The sequence below is a fragment of the Rattus norvegicus genome, chromosome 6 (assembly GCF_021556685.1).
Source record: "Rattus norvegicus strain SHRSP/BbbUtx chromosome 6, alternate assembly SHRSP_T2T, whole genome shotgun sequence".
NCBI lineage: Eukaryota > Metazoa > Chordata > Mammalia > Rodentia > Muridae > Rattus > Rattus norvegicus.
This window is the reverse complement of record NC_141539.1, coordinates 136530004-136556305: the sequence shown is the minus strand read 5'-3', so window position 1 is coordinate 136556305 and position 26302 is coordinate 136530004. Positions and strand designations below refer to the sequence as shown.

The following is a 26302-nucleotide window of genomic DNA, read 5'->3' as shown; positions in this document are numbered from 1 at the left end:
GATAGTAAAGAAGCACAGTGGCTTCCAGAGGGATTGGTGGAGCCATGCTGATGCTGGGACACAGAATGATGCTGACCATGATCTCGCTGAGAGCCCTGACAATGACGATGGGGAAGCTGTACTGGGTGTATGTACCTGACCCGTCTTTGTTACGTCCTTCTGTATGGTCAAGGTCAGACGTACTTATGACTTCTAATAATACTCAGCTGTTAGGATCCCCTTAGTCTGAGAGTAAAAAGGATTCCAAACTGGTGAATTACAGTGCTATGGGTCAGGGCCTATCTTTTTTGTTTTACTAGAAATAGTACCAATGCTGGATGTGTTTCTGTGGACCCTTAGGCTTGGATGAATATCTCTAAGACTGTAGTGCAAAGCATTACGATGGGAAAGCCTGTATCTCAGACTGGACAGGCTGCCCTGTCTCAGGCTTTTAGACCTTGTGGGACAGAGAACACGGAGACTGTGGAACCTGCCTTGGAAAATCAACCAAACAGAGAAGGTGTTATACTGACCCTCCTCTTTCCTTTCATGTGACCACTTATCATAGACTAGTCTGGAAATCAAGCCAGCATTGGAAAAAAGGAAATGACAGTGGGCATTTGGAGGGCAGGTTCTGGGAATTTTCAAAGACTTATTTGGAAATTGGCAGCTGCTTTGTATGATGTCATATTTGCCTTGGATAAAATTGGAACAGGTCCTGAAGTTAAGGTAAATGTAACAGCCTGATTTACCCCATCTAATCTTTTACTACCAGGGATGTTACCTTTGTCATTGGCTCTGATAATGAATTCATTTTTTTCCTGTTTTAGTTGTCTTTTGTCCAGTTGTGCTTCTGCACTATATGATAGTCAAACTGTAATAGTAGTATATCAACCAGTTTGATTATGATCCCTGTAAATTTATCTGAACCCTGGTATTCTGAAAAAGCCTTACAAGTGTTGGAAGAATTAAATGACACTCTGGCAAGGAGTAAACTATGGTTGGGCTGATCATTACCAGTGTTGTTGCTCTCATAACTCTTCTTTTTTTTTTTTTTTTTTTTGGTCTGGAGCTAGGGACCGAACCCAGGGCCTTGAGCTTGCTAGGCAAGCGCTCTACCACTGAGCTAAATCCCCAACCCTTTTTTTTAAAAAAAGGTTTATTCATTTATTATATATAAGTACACTGTTGCTGTCTTCAGACACACCAGAAGAGGGCATCAGATCTCTTTACAGATGGTTGTGAGCCACCATGTGGTTGCTGGGAATTGAACTCAGGACCTCTGGAAGAATAGCCAGGTGCTCTTAACCGCTGAGCTATCTCTCCAGGCCAACTCTCATAACTCTTTTTTTTTTTTTTTTTTTTTTTTTGGTTCTTTTTTTCGGAGCTGGGGACCGAACCCAGGGCCTTGCGCTTCCTAGGCAAGCGCTCTACCACTGAGCTAAATCTCCAACCCCTCTCATAACTCTTAAAGTCAGTGCTACTTCTTCATTAGCTTTAGCACAAGAGATACAAACAGCTACTTTTGCCAATCATCTTGCTGAAAATGTAACCAATGCCCTGAGCATACAAAATGATGTGAATAGATGGTTAGAACAAAGAATTGACACATTATATGATATAATGCAGATCATGGGAGATGAGGTACAAGGAATGAAAGTCAGAAGCCATTTGGAATGTCATACTCAGTATCTATGAGTTTGGGTCACTCCAAAAATATATAACGAGAATCTGCATAATTGGACCAGAGTAAAAAGTAAAAAGTCACCTTCAAGGTAAATGGCTTAATGCTTTAGATTTGTTAGTCCCACATAAGGAGGCTGTAAATTGGACTGGAGAGTGGCTCAGCGGTTAAGAGCAGTGACTGCTCTTCCAGAGGTCCTGAGTTCAATTCCCAGCAACCATATGATGGCTCACAACCATCCGTAATGAGATCTGATGCTCTCTTCTGGTGTGTCTGAAGATGTATAATAAATCTTAGAAAGAAAGAAAAAAAGAGGCTATAAATTTAAGAAATGGAAAGCCTTTGTGTAGTATGAATATTTTAATAAGTCCTGGCATGGGGTTCCTTCCCACCCATGTATGCTCCCAGATGAAAGATACACACAGCCTTTATATTTCTTTTGGTTTTAGATTTATTTATTTATTATATATATATGTACACTGTAGCTGTCTTCAGACACACCAGAAGAGGGCATCAGATCCCATTATAGATGGTTGTGAGCCACCATGTGGTTACTGGGAATTGAACTCAGGACCTCTGGAAGAGCAGTCGGTGCTCTTAACCACCGAGCCATCTCTCTAGCCCCAGCCTTTATATTTCAATATGCCTTAAGCAGCATAGTAGCTAGGCTATTGCCTAACCTCCATTCTACCTCCACCAATAACTCCGAGTTACTACTTATGAATTTCTATGTTCTATCTTGGCTGCTCTTCACCCAACTGAGCATCCCTCTGGGCCACCTTCTCTTGGCCCTTTTACATGGTGGCTTTGGTTCTCCTTCTTGCATCTTTCCTAAGGCATGGTGGCTCCCTTTTCTCTCCTTCCTTATGGTCCCTAACCTGGGAAACCTAAACTCCACCTCTCTCTTCTGTTGTGGTTTGCCCTGGAGTTATCTGTATTTTGATGCTAATTCCACTGTCCCAAGGACAGCTGCCTAGTCCTGTACTCAGGACTCAGGTGACTTCACCAGAACCTTCTCCCCATTGAATTTGTAAAATACAGGTGAGGGGCAGGTACAGGATAGAAAAAGGGCTGTCATTGGATGAGAAGGAAGAGGAGGAGACTGGAACAGAAAGGAGGAAGAGACAGGAGGGAGAGGGAGAGAAGTCGTGGCAGGACAATATGGCAGGTGATGTTAAGAGTCCACGCTGTACATTTACAGGTTGTTACGAATGTTTTTTTTTCCTTTTTTTTTTTTTTTTTTTTTTTTTTTTTTTTTTTTTTCCGGAGCTGGGGACCGAACCCAGGGCCTTGCGCTTGCTAGGCAAGTGCTCTACCACTGAGCTAAATCCCCAACCCCCACGAATGTTTTTTTTTTTGTTTTTTTTTTTTTTTTGGTTCTTTTTTCCGGAGCTGGGGACCGAACCCAGGGCCTTGCGCTTCCTAGGTAAGCGCTCTACCACTGAGCTAAATCCCCAGCTCCCCCACGAATGTTTTTAAGGGACGGATGTGTATTGGGCTTTGTATGTTTAGGTGGGCAATTATATCTTATCAATTGGATCAGAGGTTATTGTGTTGTGTGTTCTTTTTTTTTTTTTTTTTTTTTTATTTATTTATTATATATAAGTACACTGTAGCTGTCTTCAGATACACCAGAAGAGGGCATCGGATCTCTTTACAGATGGTTGTGAGCCACCATGTGGTTGCTGGGAATTGAACTCATGACCTCTGGAAGAGCAGTCGGGTGCTCTTAACCTCTGAGCCATCTCTCCAGCCCGTGTTGTGTGTTCTTTCATGTAGTGATTTAAGTGTAAGAAAGTGTGCGGCGGCTGGTCTGGGCCACCACAGAGTTGGGATGTGTGCTTCTGGCATGGAAACCCGCCTTGGGAACTAGATAGGTAGAGCAATTGCTGCCAGGCTCAGAGAGAGGCCTTCGGCAGTGTGATATGGGATGGTGAGACGCTTTGCTGACTGAGACTTAAGATATCTAGCAGATGGGGTTGGGGATTTAGCTCAGTGGTAGAGCGCTTACCTAGGAAGCGCAAGGCCCTGGGTTCGGTCCCCAGCTCCGAAAAAAAAAAGAACCAAAAAAAAAAAAAAAAAGATATCTAGCAGATATCTTGGGGCGCTAGTGCGGGATAAAAGATAGCATTTTATTTTTTTATATTATTACAATGACACTCTTCTTCCCAGATATTGGCTTCTGTCACCTTTATTTACCAAACAGAATTAACTGGGCTAGGTTCACAGAAGCTATGTGCTAACTCCAAATCTTGGAGGCCCACAGTTAGCATTAGAATACAAGTAGGGTTAGGCCAACCTGCTACACCATTGTCTTTTGATGCTGCTGGCATTGCAAATGATATTTTGTTTTTTTCTTCATGGTCCTTGGCACATCTCTCTTATTGGGCATAGCAAGACTTGGCCAAGTCTTTTTTTTTTTTTTTTTTTGTGTAGCATGTTTCTTACCTGTTCCTTTGAGAGGAATCATCAGAACTTTTACAGACATCAAAGCAGAGTTACCTAGTTTCAAGCTCCATTGTCTTCCCTAGCAGAAGAGGGTAGTCAGTGATGGGTAAGATCATCCTGAAAACCTTCTCAATCTAAGTCAGGCCACAAACACAAGATTATTTGCGTGCCAATGGCAGGTAAGAACCGTGTTTTCAGATGGCAACCTAAGACAGGCACAACTTTCTGCTCCGTGACTGATAAGGTGTGTTGCTCTTATAGATAAAAGAGACAGGTAAGATTCTCTCAGAGATAGATCAACCTAAGACAAGGCATGAATGCTAGGATTCATGTACCAAAGATAGGGAAGGTCAACACTTCTTGAGGGGACGCCTAAGACAGGCACAGTCTTTCTGTGCCAATAGCTGAGACAGCTTTGATTTGTGTAGATAAATAAGGGGGACATAAAGGGGGCACATACAGAATTAACTTTGGCTGTCTTCTTACTTATGATTAGTCATGAATGAGTCTGCTGACATCTTTGTTTTTAATTAAGGTGTGCACTCTACCCTGCCAAGTTCCTCTACTTTGCTCACTGTCCAAGCCTGAAGGAAAGAGCCTTAGTCAAACATGGATACTTTGTATCATAAACTCTCCAAGTAAGCATTTGTGGTTATTGTCTGACATCTGGGAATTGGTCCTGCTTTGTGTTGCTTGCCTTTAAAAGACACTAAGAAAACACACTTACTGCTGGCAGTCACCCTCACTCCCCCCAGTCGTGGTTCCTGCATTGACTGACCAGCAGGCTCTGGCAATTCCTAAGGAAATTATTTCCACAGGATTCCTTCTAGCAAGCATGGTGTGGACAATTTCACTCTCCCACCAGGATATGTAAACACTGGGCTGTTTATCAGATCTCTTAGGATGCATGAGGCTTTAGCTTTTACAACACAGACCTGGTATCTGACCTGACATTCCGATGGTGGCTTGACTTTTTGTGGTGGTGTATGTTCCATTTACCCTCCCTCATTTCAACACCGCAGACCCTGCCTGCCTGGCTTCTCAGTAAGCAGGGGGAATGGCGTCTCCACCGGGTGGTCAGAATCTCCCATCTGCTTACCTGGCCTAAAGACCTGAGTCAGTTCCCCACTGCCTCTGTGCAGTCAAAGCTGGCCTGAAGTTTACTATCTAGACCAGGCTGCCCTTAACTCATGGAGACCCACCTGCCTCTAACTTCCTAGTAAATGGACTAAATGTATGTACTACCATGTCTGCCCTATCTAAGTCTCTCATTCACTGCCTGACTGTGTTGATGCCTTGTCTGTGAGAGTTGTTATAATTCCTTCTTTAGAATCTGTACTCCTGGGCCTGCTATATTGGGTTAATAATAAGATACTTTATTTTTTAAAGCTGTGTGTGTGTATGTGCGCGCACATACCCTTGTACTCCCATTAAGTTCACAGGACAGTTTGTGGCAGTCTTATGACGTGGTTCCCAAGATTGAACTCAGGTTGTGAGGCCTGGTGTCTTTGCTTACTGAACCATCTTGTCCCAGAATAAGGTATTTTCCTTTAAACTACTCGTTTTGCTGTTGAGAGCTGCAACATTAGGGATCACTTCATGTCTTATGCCCAGGACCTGCTTAGCAGCCATATCCGTGTCTAGGCTCACTACCATATAGTCTCCTGTTCCTCCTCCCCGGTCTGCTGCTAGGTTCAGGGTGGTGTTCTGTGTTAGCTAGACTACTCTATTGGCTGGAGGGAAGTGGTCACGTGTTCTGAGGGTGATGTCCGCACCTGTCCACCCTGTCATGCCTGCTGACAGACTCCTCAGTGCTGCTGTCACATTTCCCGTGTTCGGCAGAGCAGCCTGCTGGTGCATCCGGGAAGTGCACACAGCTGTGCCTCACATATCATTGAAATGGCTGCTTGTTTCTCAGGCACAGTGTTCCCTCTCTGCCCTTAGATGTCCTAGCATAGCCAGGCCTAATGAGTCAGGGAAAGGCACGACTAGAATATGGTGAAATATTGGGTGTTGCTGGCTAGATGCAGAAAACACATCAACTCCGTCCTATGTCAGGGGGTAGCCCTCTCTTGAGACTGCATAACACTGGGCAGAGGAATCAAAGTATGGGACATAGGAAGAGGGTGGCCCCTGACGCAGTCCACTGAAGCCACCAATGTCATCTGTGACAATGGGAGCACTTACGTTGTGTTCTTAATCTCCATTGCTATATCTGGGTATATGTCTGGAATGTATGAGGATACCAGGGTCCTGCTTTAGCACTCTCTACCTGTCCCCTTGAAATATGGCCTCTCGATTAAGCTCTTCGTTTGTTCAGGTTGGCTGGCTAGCAGTTCCCAGAACTCACCTGCCTCAGCCCTCAGCACTGGGGTCACAGGCAATCATAAACATTTTCAGCTTTTAACGTAGATACTGGGGATTTGAACTCAGGTCCTCATGTTGCACATTGAACATTACCCACTGAGTCAGCTCTCTATACCCTTCACTGCCTTATCTCTTGAGTGTTTGGGTATCAGATACGCCAGCCTGAGACTGAACCAAAGCACGTAGAATCTGAGTGTTACAATTTGGACAGACTCTGAAAGTTCTGAGTGGGACTCTGTTGTTGTAAAAGTATAAAAACAGGGGGGCTGTCTTTTACCCCCACTAGATCCGGTACCACAGTGCCCCAAGATGTCTGCTAGATCTTCCCAGAAACACACATTCCCATCTCTGTGGCAGCCTAGTGTCTCTAGCTGCCACACACTCTCCTGCACTTAAATCTGCACCTGAAAGAACACACAACACAATAACCTCTGATCCAAATGGTAGGATATAATTGCCCACCTAGACATACAAAGCCCTGTACACATCCATCCCTTAAGAACATTCATAACAACCTGTAAATACACAGAGTGGAATCTTAACGTCAGCCTCCATGTTCTCTCCGTGGCCTTCTCTGGTCTCCTCCTGTCTCCCCTGGACTCCTGAGACATTCGGATTGCACTGTCCTTCTAAAAGAAGAAGAGCTGAGACTGAGGAAGCCCTACCATGTCTTGGACAGGAAATGACAGCAGAGAAGTGACCCCAGGTCTCGGTCACCCCTCACTAGCTCACCCACGATGGCCATTTGTGGGTGTAAAGTAAGTGTGTCATTGGTAACAGCTGTCTGGCAGCAAACCCCGTGTCCTACGCTGATGACTTGCAGGCCTTGTGCCGCTGAGAAGCAAGCATTCCTGTGCCATTTCACCCATGCTCAGGATCTCACTTGCCCACCATGAGCTGGCCTCACTTGGGCTCCCGTCACCCAGATGGACCCATCTCCACATAGACTACTCTGTTTTCTGTACAAGACCAATGGGGAACTTAGAAAGGGCAAGAATTCACAAACATGAACCAGGTCCAGTAGCACACACGTATAATCCCAACATGTAGGAGGTGAAGTCGTGAAGATCAGGAGTCCACACCACTCTCAACTACATGATACCATACCTTACAAACCACCAACAGAGGGCTGGAAAGCTGGCTCAAGAGGTTAAGAGCGCTGGCTGCACTCCAGACGACCTCAGTTCAATTCATGTCATTTACATGGTGGCTCACAACTGTCTGTAACTTCAGTTCCAGGGGATTCAATGCTCCCCTGACCTTCCACATACTCCATGGTGGCTCACAACTGTCTGTAACTTCAGTTCCAGGGGATTCAATGCTCCCCTGACCTTCCACATACTCCATGCACATGGTGCATAAACGTGCAGGCAAAACACCCATGCACATAAAAATAAATGACAATAAAAAAGCCACCAACAGAGGCAGGCATGGGCTGGTGCATGACTTTTGTTCCAGCACTCAGGAGGCTGAGGCAGGAGGGTATGAGTTTGAGGGCAGTCTGGGTCCACATAGTGAGTTCCAGGACAGCCAGAGCTACATAAAGAAACTGTCTCAAACAACAAAAACGAAACAAACACCACCAGAGGTTGGTGAGATGGCTCAGTGGGTATGGGCGCCTGCTTCCAAGCCTGACCACCCGAGTGTGATCCCTGGGGCCACGTGATGGAAGGAAAGATCTAATTCCCCCAATTATTCTCTGACCTCCAAACTGTCCTATGGTATCTGTACACCCCTAATAAATTAAAATTGTGATTAAAAAAATTAAAACAACCAACCAACAGAATACACATAGAGCTGGAGAGATGGGGAGCCTGAGGCATGAGTGAGGAGCCATAGCTCTGTGTGAACCCTGGAGTAGTGGAGTAGCCACAGTGACCTAGATTCAGACCACACTGGTGCGAACGAGAGGACCGTGGGAGTGGGGGTGGGGGCAGAGAGGTGCTGGCCAGGCAAGTCTATTTGGTATAACACAGAAGATAGAACAAGACAGGCTCTGTATTAAGAGACGAGGAAGGATTGAATGCAGGTAAGAGACACGGGTTACAAAAGAGGACAGAAAGCAAATTGGTCTGCCATGGCTTTTTCATTCTGGGTAGCAAGTAAATGCACAAAAGTACACTCAATAGTGAATTAGAAAACCCAACATGAAGGTCCACAGCTCCTATTCCAAATGGCTACTCTAACTGTACAGGAATTCTCTGAGTTGTATGGTCCTAGGATCTGGTTAATTTTGGAGAGTAATATATATATATATATATATATATATATATTAATGATTTTTAAAAAATTTATTTATATGAGTACACTGTAGGTGTTTTCAGACACACCAGAAGAGGGCATCAGATCCCATTACAGATGGTTGTGAGCCACCATGTGATTGCTGGGATTTGAACTCAGGACCTCTGGAAGGGCAGTCAGTGCTCTTAACCGCTGAGCCATCTCTCAGCTTGAGAGTAATAATTTTTCATTTGTAACTTTTTTGAATAATAAAGTTTGAAACAAATAAGGTAAACAGTGATTAGGAAGACACTGGCTTCCACATGTGAACACTTATGCCTGAGCACACATGCACGCACGCATGGACACCGTCAAAGACAAACTCAAATGCAAAATTCACATTATGCTCCAGCTGGCCCCCAATTGTCCAGGTATGTTTGGACAGACATTGTCCAGGCAATGCACAATGTAGCATGTAGCAGCACAGGAGGGTAATTATTTTATTTTATTTTTTTTTTTTTGGTTTGGGTTTTTTTTTTTTTTTTTTTTTTTTTTTTTTTTTTTTTTTTTTTTTTTGTGACACAACTTGCCATGTAGCTCAGGCTGGTCTTGAACCCTCTTGCCTCAGCCTCTCCAGTGCTGTTGCTGCCATTCCTAGGATCAGGCACTCACTGTACCTGGGACCACCCCTCAGGTTTGGGCCCTGGTGAGAGCTGCAGCAAGGAAACCAGGATAACCATAAATCCATGACCCATCCTTCCAGGTAATAGAGGAAGTCTGAGTGAAGACCTGGACTGGATGTTGGCAGCACTGGTTTGTGCTGACGTCTGCAGGTTGAAGGCGCTCATTCCCTAGACGGCTCTTAACTGAGCTGCATGGACTGAGCACCCTGGACAGACAGACAGACTACCTCCACTCCTAGGCAGGATCAAGGTGCTGACAGGACCCTCCAGAGGCCTCCTGGGAACACAGCTTTGACTGCACTGCTGGTGCCGCTGGTTCTCCATTCTGTGAAGCTGACTCCAACTTTGCCTCTGGCTTCACTTGCTGTTTGCCACTCATGCCTGTCTGTGCTCAGATTTCTTTCCTGTATGTATATGTGTGTGGGGGGTAGGTGCACATGCATGCAGAAGATAGAGACAACTGGACATTGTTCCTCAAGCATGGGACATACTTCTTTCTTTCCTTTTTCTTTTTTTTCTTCTTTTATCTTTTTCTTTTTTTCTTTCTTTCTTTCTTTCTTTTTTTTTTTTTTTTTTGGAGATAGAGTCTCCCAATGGCCTGGAACTTGCTAACTAGATTAGTCTGGCCGGCCTTCAAGGCCCAAGAAAATACCATCTTGATCCCTAGAGCTGAGACTTCCAGGGCATGCCACCACACCCAGCTAATTTTATGTAGGTTCTGGGTGTTGAACTTGGGTCCTCATGGTTTCAAGGCAAGCGCTTTACCGACTGACCCATAGTGCCCACCCCTTGCCCTTATCAAACCCTAGTTAACCTGGAACAGGGATCCTTCTTCTCTAGTCTGAGCTCATCTTAATATGTCTGCATTGATTCTGCATTCAAATTTTATGTCTGCAGCGTCACCTGAGATCCCGAGGGCTAGAATTTCAGCCTATGAATTACAGGGAGACATGGTCCACGTGTCACAGCATGGGATGATCACGGAATGCCAGTGGCATTACAGCAAGAAGCCTGAACTCAGCGAGCAAGCAAATCATGCAGAATCCAGAGGCCAAGAAACCTGAATCATGCAGAATCCTGAGAGAACAGCGCTCCGAAGTTGTAAGGTCTAAGACCAGAGGGTAAGGTCTAAGACGGACGCAGCTAAGCACAGTAAAAAACCCAGAAGATGGTCTCGATGGCATAGAGAATCCAATAGCGAGAGAGCAGTAGCAGGAGTTTGGGGCAGCTGCGCATGTCGCATCCTCAGCCAGGAAGCAGAATGCAGGTGCTCAGCTCCTTTTATAAAAAGTTCGGAATGTCAGCCCGTGCCACCCACAGCCGTCTCAGGTGGTTCCACATCTCATCAAGCTGGCAAGTGAGACCGAACTCCACAGTCCCCATCACCCCCTACCCCTGCCCCAGTGATGGGGTACTTTCAAAGCACAAACACTGGCTCAGCCGCTTATATTCCCTGGTGCATTGTGTTCGCCCATGCGCCCAGGTCATGGCCGCAGGAGCCAGCCAACCGTGCAGGTGTGGGCTGCCCGCTCCAGCCCCAGCGCTCTGCAGCCATTACCCAGAAGTTCTCCGAGAGCTGGCTCCGTGAGTGTGGACTGTGCGTGGATGCTGTGAGCAAGTAGGCTCCATTCCTGGGTGAGCAGTGGGCACTTTTAAGGTACATTTTACTCTAGTTTTACTCTAGTGCCCAACTCGGCATGCATGCCGGCATTGGAATCTCTGTGCCACGCTCCTGACTTGCCCAGGTCCCCATTCCTGGTCCCTGAATCGATTTCTAAATACCAACGACTTGTACCCAGCTCATGCTCCACGCTGGGAACTCAGGGAACTCTGATTAGGGAGCAGAGGTCAGGATACATCTACCCTCATGTCTCAGTGCGACCGTAAGGAGTCCACTTTGCTGCTGTTGGGTGAAGGATCTCAGGGGGAGCCTCGGTCTCTTACAGAGGTGCAGCGGCGTGCCCAGGTGGACTCTTTATGGCGGGATCATGGTTTCATTTCATGAATAACAAGTAATAAACGATCACTGTACCAACAGTAATAGGAATGACTGGGCAGGTGGGCTTTTATCAGCGGTCTTCAAAGCCTCAGCAAGAACAAACCCTTAGGCAGCCACCTGTCAATTCTAGACCATCTTCTATGGGTGTGCTGTAGGGAGGGCCTTCCTCTGCCCCCCACTATGGATGGGAGCCAGCCTCATCCATGATTTAAAGGAGGGGTTTTATCTTGTCAGCTGTGCTCGAGGGACTCCATAACCTGTTCTAGAAACTACTGCTCACACCACTTCCAATGTGGGTGGGGGTTTCCACAGAATTCAGGGAGCACTCTCCAGGCATTGACCTTGGGTAGCATGGAGGTGCAGAGGTCAGGTCTCCGACCTGTTGGGGGTGTGTCCTCCTTTCCTGCATCAGCTCAGAAGTTCTCCAAATTCCTTGTTATAAGATTTTCATGGCGGTCCTATTCCATAGCCTTGATTAATAAGTCAATTGACGGGACTCAATCACCAGCCCCTTAAACACCCTGAGCCTCCTCACATGGGGCTGGAATCCCCAACTTTGTACTCACAGATTGTCCCCTCCCCAGCCAGTCAACGCGTGAACACGAGCTCAGGAACCAGTGAAGGGAGGTGCATTTAGCACAGCCTTTGATGATTGCACTTGAGGGTTCAAAGCCAGCTTGGTCCTAGAGATTCCAGGACAATCTCCGGGGCTTGGGCTCTCTAGTGAAACCTGGCGAATTTCATATGTAAATCTCTTATTTTTTAAAGATTATATATATATATATATGAGTACACTGTAGCTGTCTTCAGCCACACTGGACGAGGACATCTGATCCCATTACAGATGGTTGTGAGCCACCATGTGGTTGCTGGGATTTGAATTCAGGACTCTGGGAAGAGCAGTCAGTGCTCTTAACTGCTGGGCCATCTCTCTAGCCCCTGTAAATCTCTTTCAAGTTCACGTCTCTGTGCATTTTAGTCACTTGTGTTTCAGGAGCTCTGCCTGGAGAGGCATAAGCTGTCCACCCCTTCCTTTTCTGTTGCTGTTGGTTTTGCCTTCTCTCCCCACAACCCCCACGTTCCCCAGACTGGGTTTCTCTGTGTAGCCCTGGCTGTCCTGGAACTCATTCTGTAGACCAGGCTGGCCCCAAACTAAGAGATCCGCCTGCCTCTGCCTCCCGAGTGCTGGGATTAAAGGTGCGTGCCACCATCACCCAGTCATCTTCCCCTTCCTTACAGGGCATTAACGGCAAACCAAAGTATGAGTCCACCAAAGTCCAGCTTGGGGAGCCAGTGAATTCCTTTGGTTCAGTGACAGAGCCCCAGTGAAGGGCTACTTAGAAGAGAGTGGGTGACCCTAAAGCAGCCACCCAGCGTGGGTAGTAATTTCCCCAGAGATGGGGCCCCTCCCCCCCACTGTCTGTTAACCTTCCCCACACTATTTACCTCCCAAGACCACAAGGTCGTGTGCAATTTCACATCTGCTAACAGGTGCAGAAGCAGGTAGGTGGGATCTCCTATGAAGGAATCCTAACAGTCAGCAGGGTAGATCTTGACACTCTCGTGAGCAGTCACTGATGTGCAGATAAGGGTGGCCATTATGTTCAAGGGTGGGTACTGTTGGGGAGGTGGTCTCGGGGCCTCCTTGGACACTCCTTTGGTAGTGGTGGTGAGCTCTGTAAAAGTCAGCTCCTTGGAGAAGGAACTCCATGTCATTTAGCCTCCAACTTCCAGACCCCTTCTAGGTAAAGCTCCTGCAAGATACAAATTTTTCATATCATGACATCGTACCTGTTTTACATACTAAAACAAGAACCTGCATTTCACTTCTACGGTGTTCTTGTGGAATCTTTCGCAAACTAGTCCTGTCATTTATTTTATTTCTTCAGACAAAATGTCATTATTTTGTCCTTCACAGTATCAGGGTCACAGGTTACAGTGTGGTTGTGCTGTGTGGGTTTTCCTTGCCCGCTCTATGACATCTGAGGTTATAAATTGCTCTGGGTTCCTTCGGAAGTGATCTGCAGGAAGCTTTTGAATCTGGATGGAGCTCGAATGCCTTGATGTTTACTTATTTTTTCTTGTTAGTCTTTACTTTTGCTAACTTCCCGTCCCAGAATGCCCTGTAAGATCTCTTTTTGGAATCACTGTACGTTAAGGATGTTAGTGCACAGTTTATAGAAAAGGACCTTTCTCTGGTGAACTGTTTCAATTTCACTAGAGCAGGGCAGGTAGCCTAGGCAGCCGTCTTTTTTCTTTTTGTCTTTTTGTCTTTTTTTTTTTTTTTTTTTTCTTCTTCAGGAGGCAGAAGGGAGTTCGCTCAGGAAAACAACGCCAAACATGGGGCCCAGGCTTTCTCCTCTGCAGCCAGTGAGGGAGCCCCGGAGTACGAGGGGACTGAAAAGGTGGCCGTGGGCTTTCCAGGTTCTACTTGCCGTTGTGTGAGTTCTCATTTCCTTGAAGTGACACAGCTGTGTGGATGGCGGAGGTGAAGAGTATTCGCCAGGATGGGAAACCAGGAAGGGAGTGGGCAAGGCTGTGTGGTTTGCATTGTACAGAGCTCAGGGAGAAGGGACCAGGGAGAGCGATCATAGCGCTCAAGAGGGAATTGGGACCCTCTCTGACGAGCTTCTTCATCAGCTTCTGAGCGTGGGGTCCTCCCAGCCTGGAGGGGCCAGCGGTAGGGAGCAGCGTGACCTTGAGCGGGCAGGTCTACATCTGGAATGCTGCGCGCGGAAACCCCTCTTTCTTGGGTTGGTCAGGAAGGGATCAAGTTACCTTCTGCTCTGTCAACCGAGGGGCTCCCTCCTTGGGGTAGCCAGCTAAGGACTGACTGAGGGGCCCAAGCTGGTTTGTGGGGTGTGGGAGAGAGGCCGGGCGACCTAGGGAAGAGAGGAGGCTCGGGGAAGGGGCTGGTGGGAAAGGCTGCGACCCGGGCGCAGCGTGGGACGGTGGGATACGGAGCTGTACGCGAGGCTGAGGCAAAGAGACAGGCGGAGCCGAGACCCAGGGACCCTCGGCGGCGCCAGGGCCTCTCCTCTCGGGCTCCACGGGGACGCGCGTGCGTCCTGGCCCTCGCGCCCCGCCTTCCGATTCTCCCCGCGCCGCCTCCCAGCGCCATTCCCCACGTCCGTTGTCCGGGCCATGGAGGGTTTGGTGCTGCGCCCCGCCAAGGACTACCGTGTGGTGCTGCTGGGCAGCGTGGCGGTGGGCAAGACGGCGCTGGCCACGCAGTTCGCGTGCGGCCGCTTCCCCGAGCGCTGTGAGCCGTCGGTGGAGGAGCTGTTCAGCAAGGTGATCGAAGTAAACCGGGCTCCCGCGCTGCTGGAGATCGTGGACACGGTGGGCGCCGAGCATCTGGTCACCCTCAAGGACCTGTACATCAGGAACAGCGACGGCTTCGTGGTGCTCTACAGCGTCTGCAACGAGGCCTCGTTCCAGGCTGTGCGGCCGCTGCGGGAGCGCATGGGCCGGCTGCGGGGCTCGCGCGCCGTCCCGCTGGTGTTGGTGGGCACCAAGGTCGACCTGGACGCCGAGCGCCAAGTACTGACGGCTCAGGGCCGCGCGCTGGCCCGCGAGTGGCGCTGCCCTTTCCTGGAGATCACGGCCAAGAGCAAAATGATGGTGGACCGCGTGTTCACGCAGGTGGTGCGCGAGATGGAGGCCCTGGCCCCGCCAGGGCAGGAGGCTCCACGCATCCCCGCCAACGCCCCGGAGACGTGGCCGGCCGAGAGGTTCATTGGCTAGAGCGCCCGCCGCGGTCCGCGGGCTCAGTGCCTTTCCCCACAAAGTTATCCAACGGTAAACAAGTGGCTGCTTTTCTGTGTATTCAGCAAAGGGTGCTGGTGCCTCAAACTGCCTGCGTGTCTTTCTTCAACGTCAGGCAGAAACTTTGCAGCATCCCCTACGTTGACCTCCGGCTGTGCTACGAGAAGAAACCAAAATTTACATTTTACTGTAGAGAGAATTTACAGCCCTGTTCAATCTGTTTCTGGACCCTCACCTGCCCGTCTAAGTTTTGTAAATAGCAACTCGTGAGCTCTTTTGATTGGTCGTGAAGTGTGCGCTGAAGAGATGCTTTCTTCTGCTTGAGGAGGGTTTTCCTCTCCTTCTCAGACTTGAATCCAGCAGTAAGATTTTCCTCAACATGAATTCCTAAATATAGTTATGACTTATGCCATGTTGGTCTGAAAGGGGATACTGTACGGGGGCGGGGGGTTGGACGGGGACACACAACTGTGTACACACAGAAAGATAGCTCGGCCCGACCTTGTAATTGACATTTGGTTGTTTTCCACATCCCTGCATTGGAAATAAAATTTAGAAGTTGGTAATTTTTTTGGGGGGGGTTCTTTTTTTCGGAGCTGGGGACCGAACCCAGGGCCTTGCGCTTCCTAGGCAAGTGCTCTACCACTGAGCTAAATCCCCAACCCCGAAATTGGTAATTTTTGACATGTGCCTTTCCAACTTGTGTACTGTATATGTGTACTGTAAGTTCATTGTGTGTGGCACACGTGTGGAAGGGGGCAACCAGTTTTGGTCCTCCCCTCTTGTTTGAGACGGGGGTGTTTGTTTTTTGTTGTTCACAGGGCTTCTGGGTTCATCTGTCACACCTTGTTGAAGGAGAACTGGAATACAGACATGGGCTGGGATTTGAACTCAGGGCCTCAGCTTTGCACAAGTGATTTCCCCAGTGAGCCACCTCCCAGCCACTAACTCCAGAAGTGCTCACATGCCTTGTCTTTGAGTTAGTTTCCAGGAAATGATGTTTGTGAGGAGGAGGGGAGCGGGAGGACCCCCTGTCCTGCAGAGTTGCTGCCAGGAGCCAAAGGTTTTTTGTTCTGTTTTCTAGATTCAGATTTTTTTTTATTGTCTGAATACCTGCATAGCAGGACAGTGGGAAGATGTGTGAGGGTCTTTCAGCGGCGTTTTCCTGGGGCAGGAGTTCCTAATGCACTGGTTTAGTAGCGCTGGATACGGTTTAAAAACTGACCTTTGAGATGAGCATGTGCACAAGTTAAGATGCCCTCTCTAAGGATGTGCCCAGCCTCACAGAGACTTGGTGTGTGTGTGTGCGTGCGTGCATGTGTCTGTATGTGTGATACCCAGGAGGCCCCCACCTGCACAGAGGAGAAGGGGATAGGGGTGAGAAGATTGTGGGAGGGGGTGGCTGGGAGGGGGACAGTGAGTGAATAAGTAAATAATAATAATAACAACAACAACAACAACAACAATAATAACAATAATAATGCTAATCCTCTTTAGCTACAACACAGTTTTCAGTTTGTGGCCTCACCCGATTGGACAACCTTCAACACAAGCAAGAAAGCTTAGATCCCGCCTCTTACCTGGAACAGTTATGTGACCAGTGAGGTGACAGGGTCTGTTCACTTTTATTTATATGCTATGTGATACTTCAGTAGAGGGTAGGTTCCTCCCTTAACGTAAAGACTCTTGCAGAACCCAACTATAGACCCACCCAGAGAGGGCCCACTGGCCAGGCTGTCCTGCCTCCGTGCTCTTCTTCCCCATCCCAAGGCAAGGTGGGTCAGGATACAGCCTTAAAAGCCACCACACAGATGTGTGTGTACGTGTGCACGTGTGCGTGTGCGTGTGCGTGTGCGTGTGTGTACACATCTTGCTGGCCCTCCTGCCAGACTCCGACCCTCTCTCTAAGGTTCTGTTCCAGAGACGAGGAGGGGTATGTGGGGACATTGGGGACACTTTCTTGGCCTCCTCTTTGTGGTCACAGTTCGCTCTGTTGCTGGAGCAGACGAAAAGTTAAGGTTCTCCATGCGTTGGACACGGCTCTACAGAGAAAGCAGTTTGCAGCCTGAGGAGTTGGCCCCAGGACCAGAGGCAGGGTGGCCCCTTCTCCATCGGCTTGTTCTGAGGCCTTCAAAGATTGCTTATATGTCCCTGTGAATATCAGGCCTTGATCCAGTGAAACGTTCCCAGCCAGCTTCTCTGCCTGTGGACTTCTGGGATGACCTCAGACACCCCAGTCAGATCCAAGTTAGCAGTTGAGAGAGTCCAGGGCTTTTCCTGACTGCCTGGTGGGCCAGAATGAAGGAGAGCAGAGTGTGAGGCTAACTCCTCTATCCTCGGGAGTGTGTCCAGGAGTGAGGAGGAAGCAGCTTGCTGGAGGACACACCCAGAGACATACAGAATTACACACACACACACACACACACACACACACACACAAATTAAAGATATACAGACAGGATCACACACACACACACAAAATAAAGATATACAGACAGGATCACACACACACAAAATAAAGATATACAGACAGGATCACACACACACAGACATACAGAATTACACACACATATACACACAGTTAAAGTCATATGCACAGGATTATACACATACAGACACACCATAGGATTACATACACACAATTAGAGGCATACATACAGAACAACTACACACACACACACACACACACACACACACACAAATGCACATGCACACAGTTTAAAGACACATACACAGGATTTTCCTTTGTATATTTCTAACATTTGTATGTCAGGAGACTGTGTCCCTTTGGTGACAAGAATGGCTTGCCTATATGACTCCAGAGTGAGTTTGCAAGGGGCAGATAGCACTGTCACGGTGGTTGATCCTTGCAGGTACAGTTCCTATGCTAGGCACCTCAGGCTGAGGTGAAACTACCTTTCCAAGTCTTGACACTGTGGCCCTACCCTGTGTAACTAAGGAGTATGTCCCCCAAGTGGCCAAGTGCCAGACTGAGGAGTGGAAAGAGGGGAAGAGAGGGAGGCAGTGAGTAGCCTGGCCCTGAACTTGGCAGAGCTGTTTGAGTGCCTGTGATTAGCGGCTGCTGTGATGAGGGGCTGCTGTGGTACTGGGAATTCTTTGGGGTGGGGGTTGGGTGAGGTTAAAGAGATATATCATTTTCCTCTTCTGAGAAATACCCAGCCCTTTCTCCAGTGTTACATTGCATGCTCTGCTTTGGTTACACAGGATCTCCATGTCATTTTGTGGTGGCAGTCTCTGCCACACACCAATGACACTTCCCAGTGTTTATGCCCGTTGGTGGCCTGGGCCCACAAGGCTGGTTAGAGTTTTTTTTTTTTTTTTTTGAGCTGGGGACCGAACCCAGGGCCTTGCACTTGCTAGGCAAGCGCTCTACCACTGAGCTAAATCCCCAACCCCCCTATTAGAGCTCTTTATTTCAGAGACATAATATGACCTAAATGATGGGGTGCTACTTTCAAAATCACTAAGAGTCAATGTCTGCCATGCTTGCCCTCTGAGAAGCACACACGTTCACGGACAGGCCCTGTGGGCACAGCAAGGAACTGATGTCTTCAGCCAGCAGCAGCCGCTCAGGCTATCCTGGAGGAGGGTCCTTCCCGGGTGAGCATGAAGAAGATGGAGTTCTGTTGACATCTCCAGAGACACAAGGTGAACCAGATGAGACCCAGCCCAGCAGATCCAGCTCAGCACACCAGGCTCCTAAGCCCCCAGAACACGGAAAACCCACACTCACTGTTCACAGCCCCGAGGGTGAGACAGTTCTGGCTTTGGTTTGTTCCACCAATATCAGTAAATATGAGTAAATATCCAAGAGAGCTATGAGTCCGGAAGGGGTTCTGATTGCAAACCTCTGAAAATGTAGACCTGGCTCTGTTCTCTGAGGAGTGTGGGACTGAAGGCAAAAGTTCCCCAGGCAGTGGCCAACGTGAGACAGGGACTTTGAGGAGGCCAGGTGTGGGAGACTGCTCAGAAGGAGGCGAAAAGGAAGCTGCTGGGAATTGCAGAATAAGAACTCATAGTTTAGCCCTGTTGTCCCACAGTGGGAGGCTGAAAGTGGCCCACTCTAGCCCGTGGCCTGGTGAGGTTTCCCAGCAGAAGGCTGAAGGTGCATCTTGGTTTCTTTGTACTGTGAAGAAAGGAAGAAAGGAAAAAGGAAAGAAGGAAGAAGGAAGGAAAGAGAAGCCTACTAAAGAAAAAGGGTGGGCTCCTTAAGTTGTCCCATTGACTTCCCCGGGAGTTGGCACACACCTCTAGCTTGTCTCTGGAGGACCAGCCTTTCATTCTAGTGTGCCCTTTCTCTTTAGTCTACGCTGGCCATGTTTGTGCTGATATGACTCGTCCAGAGTCTTTCCTGACTCCTGTGAAGACAACCTATTAAAGAAAAGACACTCCTAAAAGTCTTTGAGATTATCCCTTTTCTAACCTAGGCTTCTGCTGGTATGGTGGGGACCTGCACCCCCAACTTCCTACGGGGCCTACTGATTGGGTATACCACCTTTCTAAAGGGCCTTCGGAGTTTGAAAAACATCCACTAACATAGATTCTTTAAGAGTATTTTATGTCTGAAAATGTTTGCCTCTTTCTTTGTGCACTAAATGAGTGCAGTGCCCACAGAGGCCAGAAGGGGGCATCAGATCACCAAGGATGGGAGTTGCAACGTGTTTGAGAGACACCCTATGGAGACTGGGAATTGAACTTGGGTCCTCCGCAAGAAGAGTGGGTGCTGTTAACTGTGCCACATCTCGCCACCATCTTTTTCAAACACACTCCCATTTGAGAGAAAGAATTATTCATATGCATGTGAATTCTTCATAGTGCACACATGGAGGTCAGAGGGAAACTTGAAGGAGCTGAGTATCTCCTTCCACCATGAGTACCAGGGACTGGACTTGGGTTTGGCCTTATGGACTCACTAATTTAGTCTGGAAATTGATATCAGGTATGGCTGCAGCGACCACTGGGACCTTGTGCCACTCTCCACTGGGGAGGAAAACCAGAGCAAGTTCAACTGAGGGGAAAAAATTATCTTATAGTTGCAGACTGCTCATTCAGTGATGGGAAGAAGGATGGGCTCAGGAGCTTGGCTGGGCAAGGGGTGGAAAGCGCGCTCTCTCTCTCTTGCAGTAACCCTCCAGCTTACCAAGCTTACCAACCGCTCCCAGAGGATTGAATGAAAGGTGTAACTATTGGATCTGGCTGGGGGGTGGGGTGGGGGATGAGGGTGGGACTTCATTTCTTTGTGAAATTAACTCCTCACCAGAGAACTGGAGAAGCCTGGGGTTAGACCTGCCTTCTCTAGAGCCCTTTCCCCAGGAGGAGGCTATGCTTAGATGAGAGTGAAGTTCAGGCTTTGTGAGGAGGCCAGGCAGGAGAGCTACAAAAGGACCTCGAGCCAGCACATGGGGGTCTGTCTATTGAGTCTTTCACTGAGGTGGAATGAAAAGTGCATTGTGTCCTGGGTGACACGAAGCTCAAAGCTCGAAGCTCGGCATGAAACCTGAGCTGCACTTCCTCAGGCCAACTGAGGGAGGCCTGGTCTTCACAGTGGTCCCCCTCCCGCTGAACCCCCTCCACAGGGTTTCTCTGTATTGCTCCTGACATCCTGGAATTTAGGCTGGCCTCAAACTTAGACATATCCACCTGCCTCTGCCTCTCTAGTACTGGGACTAAAGATATGTCCTCAAGAAAAGACACTGTTGGGGTTGGGGATTTAGCTCAGTGGTAGAGTGCTTGCCTAGCAAGTGCAAGGCCCTGGGTTCAGTCCTCAGCTCCGAAAAACAAAAAAACAAAACAAAACAAAAAAAAAAACCAAAACCAAAACAAAACAAAACAAAAAAAGAAAGAAGAGACGCTGTCAGATGACTCATCATATTTTTTTTTAAGACATTACCTAAACCAGGTTGACCTCAAATTTAGAGTGGCCTCCAAGTGCTGGGATTAAAGGTATATACCTCCAGCCTCCAGTCTTTACCACTGAGTATAAAGTTCACAATTAACTCCATATATGGCCTTTATATAGGTTGAAATAGTTTCCTTCTAGCCCAGTTTGTTGAGTGCAGTTCTTTTGAGATGGTGTTCAATTTTGTCTATCGCGTGCATGAGCGCACACGTGTCCAGCCTTCATTCCTGCTTCTTCTCTCTCACGAGAGATGAGTGTGTTTGTCCCCTTCATTCTGAGTTCCATTATGGTTCTTCAACTGTGCGGTCAGGTAAAGGCTGACCCGTGTGGCTGCAGGCTCTGGATGGATGTCGAGGCAGGATGACAGCTGAATGAACTTGATCATTTCACTTGTGGCCAAGGAAGGCACAGCGGACTACATTTACTGTTATCGGTTTACCCTTTAGTTCCATGACCACTTTAGGGGCCCAAGCTGCACTCTTGGCCCATTTAGTTGTACAGCAACAATTGCGTGAGGCTGCTTGTTCAGAGTTAGTGCATAAGAACTAAGCTGCCTGCAATAGTTAATTTCGATTGGAATAAGAAATGCCTAGAGCGTCAGTAAGGCACACCTTTGGGCATGCCTGAGAGGTGTTTCCAGAGAGGGTTAAATGAGGAAGGAAGTGAGGTTAACTCTGGAGTGAGTGGTACCTTTTTTTTTTTTTCTTTTTCTTTTTTTCGGAGCTGGGGACCGAACCCAGGGCCTTGTGCTTGCTAGGCAAGCGCTCTACCACTGAGCCAAATCCCCAGCCCCGAGTGGTGCCATTTAATGGGTGCTGGAGTAGACAGAATAAATGGGAGGAGTGCAAGAACCCATCTCTCTGCTTCCTAATCAATGAGACATGAGAAAGCATCCTCAAGCCCAGGCTTTTTCACCTGTAAGCCAAAACCCTCCCACCTTTAGTTGCTCTCTGCCACGAATTTTGCCATGATGGGGAAATAAACTAATAGACAACATCTTTTGTGATGGTTTGTTTATGCTCAGCCCAGGGAATGGCACTATTAGAAGGTGTGACCCTGTTGGAGTAGGCGTATCACTGTGGGTGTGGGCTTTAAGACTCTCATCCTAGTTGCCTGGAAGCCTATATTCTGTTAGTGGCCTTCAGATGAAGATGTAGACGCCTCAGCTCCTCCTGCACCATCCCTGCCTGGATGCTGCCATGCTCCCCCACACCTTGATAATCATGGACTGAACCTCTGAACCTGTGAGCTAGCCCCAATTAAATGCTGTCCTTATAAGACTTGCCTTGGTCATGGTGTGTGTTCACAGCAGTAAAACCCTAACTAAGACACCTCCCTCCCAGTTACCCAATGCCTTACCTGCTGGAACAGCACCATGAAGATGCCTGGGGGGCAGGGATGAGCCTTTGAATGCTGATGCTGGAGAAAGCACCATAGCAGTGAAGGGACGTCTTCCCACTAAGGACCTGGCTGTTACTTGAGCCACATAAGGGCTCAGCATTGCTGACCCCTTTTGGCAGTGAACACTCAGCAGTGTAGACACCAGTTTGGTGAGGCCGTGTGTGCAGAGCCCAGGCTAAACCTACCACCTGGCTGGCTGGATCCTCCACACAGGCCCTCAATGACTGGGCATAGGCTGACTGCACAGGAAGGCCTGTCTCACACACCCTGCTATTGGCTCCCTCTTCTGGATGCCCCTGGGGTGGTTATGTGACAAATATAGTCGCTGTTACAACCCTGAATTTCATCCTCCCTCCCTCTTCTCTGGGTACCTCATCAATCTTCCAATTTTGTTTCAAGTCTTAGCAATGATCACAGCCCTGTACGGGCCTACTGTATTTTCAGCCTGACTGTGAAGCGGAAACTTGAGGGTTCTTTAAAAAGTCAGTTGTGTTGGATGGTGTTTGGTTGGGACAAACACATGAAGGAGCGTTTTCTTGAAGTGGATATAGGTGAAAGACTAAGACAGACTCATGAAGAAATGTTTCACTGAAATAGACACAGGCAAAAGGATGTGCTGCTAAAACAGACACAGAAGAAGACACATGATGAAGGACTCTTTACTAATGACACACATCTATTGGTCTTTCTTTCTTTTTTTTCTTTTTTTCGGAGCTGGGGACCGAACCCAGGGCCTTGCACTTGCTAGGCAAGCGCTCTACCACTGAGCTAAATCCCCAACCTCTGTATTGGTCTGTCTAACACTACATAGTTGAACTACAGTTGTCAGGACTCCATAGAGAGAAATGCATCAAAAATCTTCTGGTGGTGTGCTGTAGTTTCCTGCCACTTCCTCAGGCTCGGGCTGATTGGCAGAGTGATGTCAGCTGAGACAGGTTCATGTAGCGTTCTACTAAATCGGAGGCAAGACCCATGGAGGACACATGATGTTTAGAGGGATATAAATAGGACTCGACAGTGATGGAGGCTGAGCTAGCCTTGCTTACAGTTCTTTTTTTTCTTTTTTCTTTTTTTTCAGAGCTGGGGACCGAACCCAGGGCCTTGCGCTTGTTAGGCAAGTGCTCTACCACTGAGCTAAATCCCCAACCCTTTGCTTACAGTTCTATCTACGGTGGTTGTTGGTCTCCAGTCTTCGCTGATCTTCCTTTCCCTGAGAGGCACAGCTGAGAACTTCTCCTGATGTTTCTCCCTTGCTCCTCTTACTGACTTATGTTGAAGCTGAGGCCTGGCTGTTTCTGCTAGGTCATGCGACTCACTGCTGCTGATTTCATGTTTACTGTCCCAACTCTACTGAACTGGACTACTGTTCAGTAAAGTGTTTATGATGGATTGAACTGTCACTGCTGATTCCTGTGAACTGAACTGTCAATTTCCGGACAACAAGGATAAGATTTGCTCCAAAGGACCATTTCTAAACAGGTCCACTTTCTCTATATCCTTTCTTTCCCACTACCTCTGGTAGGTGGTGGGTTAAAAGGGAGGTTTAAATATTTAAAGACCATCATTAAAAATAGATTTAAAAAAAATTAAGGGGGCTGGAGAGATGGCTCAGTGGCTAAGAACATTGACTGTTCTTCCAGAGGTCCTGAGTTCAGTTCCCAGCAACCACATGGTGGCTCACAACCATCTATAATGAGATCCGATGCCCTCTTCTGGTGTGTCTGAAGACAGCAACACTGTACTCATACATAGAGTAAATAAATAAATCTTTAAAAAAAAATTAAAGTTACACGGGTGAGGTGTCTGATGTCCAGCTCAGGGTTGTGGGCTTACAGGTTTGGATTATGGGGGGGGGGAGAGGTCACAGTAGGCATGAACAAGATAATTGTCAACTGGCTCTACCTGCTGCAGTCCCCTGCACTAAGGAACAGTCTTTCCGAGCTTTTGGCCACAGTCGGTAGCACTTCTCTCTCTGCTTGCCTGCCAGGGACAGAAGAGTTGTTTGACATCCCAAGCTGGCCTAGCTTCTTCAGAAAGACCCTGGTATTCTGGTTAACGCAGAGGTCATAGCTCGCCACTCGGACTGACAGCAAGACAAGATCAGGGTCCCCCTCCAATGCTGTGTGCAGAGAGATGAAACAGGAACAACTGCCCAGTCCACAGAAGAGCCGACGCACAGTGGCGGCCTCCCTATGCCCCTCTTCTAGACGAGATCCATAATGACCCTCAGGCACTAGCCTGCCTGAGCATTCCCTTGAGACACAGGGGATCATAGGGGTCTGAGAGCACCGTGGAGAAGGCATTTGGGTACCAGGAAAGCACAGGGAAGACCAAGACAGGCGTCCTCCAACATCCCGAGTTGTGTGATGTCATCCTCCCTGGGAACTGGAATTATGAGTGGTTGGAGCCATCACGCAGGAGCTGGGAATGAAACTCTAGGTCCTCCGGAAGAGCAGCCAATGTTCTTTACCTGCTGAGCCTTCTCTCCAGCCCTGATCTGACTTCCAAGGCCTGGGTTGTAGCTCAGCTGGTAGAGTGCTCACCTAGAATGCTCATAGCCCCGGGTTTGAGCCAAGCACTAAATAAACTAGGTGTGGTGGTGCATGCTGGGAGCTGGGAGCAGGAGAATGAAAAGATTAAGGTTATCCCCAGCTACGTAGTAAATTCGTGAGTTTGAGGCTAGCCTGGAATACTAAGAAAGTAAAAAGTTAAAGAATAATCATTTTCACCCAAAATAACTCTAGATAACACAGCTTTGTAATAATACTTGTAATACGACTGTAAAACAATGTATTTATTTACGTATTAATTAATTTAATAATGTAGCCACCAGAACAAGATCAGGGTCATATCCTTCTATGTTGGAAGATCAAACTCTTCCAGTGTGATAGACACCGAAGAACAAATCTCTCCAAGTGTGAGCACACCATAAAGTCTGCAAAGAAGTCACTGTGGGCTGCAGGCTCAGGTAAGACTCATTAAATAGCCAGGCGGTGGCATTGTACGCCTTTAATCCCAGCACTCGGTAGGCAGAGGCAGGTGTATCTTTGTAGGTTCAAGGCCAGCCTGGACTACAGAGTGAGTTCCAGGACATCCAGAGAAACCCTGTCTTTTTTGACGTTTTGCTGATTTTATTAGCCATGTTCTATATAATTAAGACATTGCTTAAGTCTTAAAAAACTGTCTATTTGCCAGGCAGTCGAGGTACAGGCCTTTAATTCCAGCATGGGCTATTGTGGAACTCACTCTACAGACTGGCTTCGAGCTGTGAGATCTAACTGCCTCTGTCTTGAGTGCTGGGATTAAAGACATGTGCTGCCACTGACCGGCAAATAGGCAATTCTTAATATTTAAGCAAATTCTTAATTGTTATAGGTATAGAGTATGGTTAATAAAATAAAATCAGTAAAATATCAAACATAATTTGTTTTTTTGTGAGATTGGGTTTCTCTGTGTAGCCCTGGCTGTTCTGGAACTCACTCTGTAGACTAGGCTGGCCTTGAACTCACTGAAATCCACCTGCCTCTGCCTTCAGTGCTAGGTTAAAGGCATGCTCCACTACACTTTCCAGCTTCTTAATGACTACTAGCAAAAGGTAGTTTCAAACAAGCGACCACCTGATTTTATCGAAGGGTTATATCCGGTGGAGAGGTGGTGGCAAGGGTAGGGGAAGAAACCTTGCTGGATTCAGGTTCAAACTGGTATATGGTGCCAGACACATCATGGAATGATTACGGTCACTGTCATGATCTTGTCACTGGGAAACAGAATCCTTATACACGGTCCCTTTCATAGATTCTTAGTTTCTCCCAGATGAGAGAATTTTAAAACAT

General features: G+C 47.8%; 1 protein-coding gene and 1 long non-coding RNA gene across 2 annotated transcripts; both read left to right on the top strand.

Annotated features, from left to right (window-relative positions):
• On the top strand, positions 1-24240 carry LOC148005481 (uncharacterized). Its single transcript, XR_015623395.1, has 5 exons — positions 1-127; positions 4647-4749; positions 10279-11038; positions 13682-13821; positions 23548-24240. It is a non-coding gene; the product is annotated as an uncharacterized LOC148005481 (long non-coding RNA).
• Diras3 (DIRAS family GTPase 3) lies at positions 14500-15714 on the top strand. Its single transcript, NM_001408755.1, is given in 1 exon segment — positions 14500-15714. A coding segment is annotated over 1 exon segment (603 nt). The 5' UTR covers positions 14500-14524; the 3' UTR covers positions 15128-15714.
• Positions 24241-26302: the final 2062 nt, after the last annotated feature.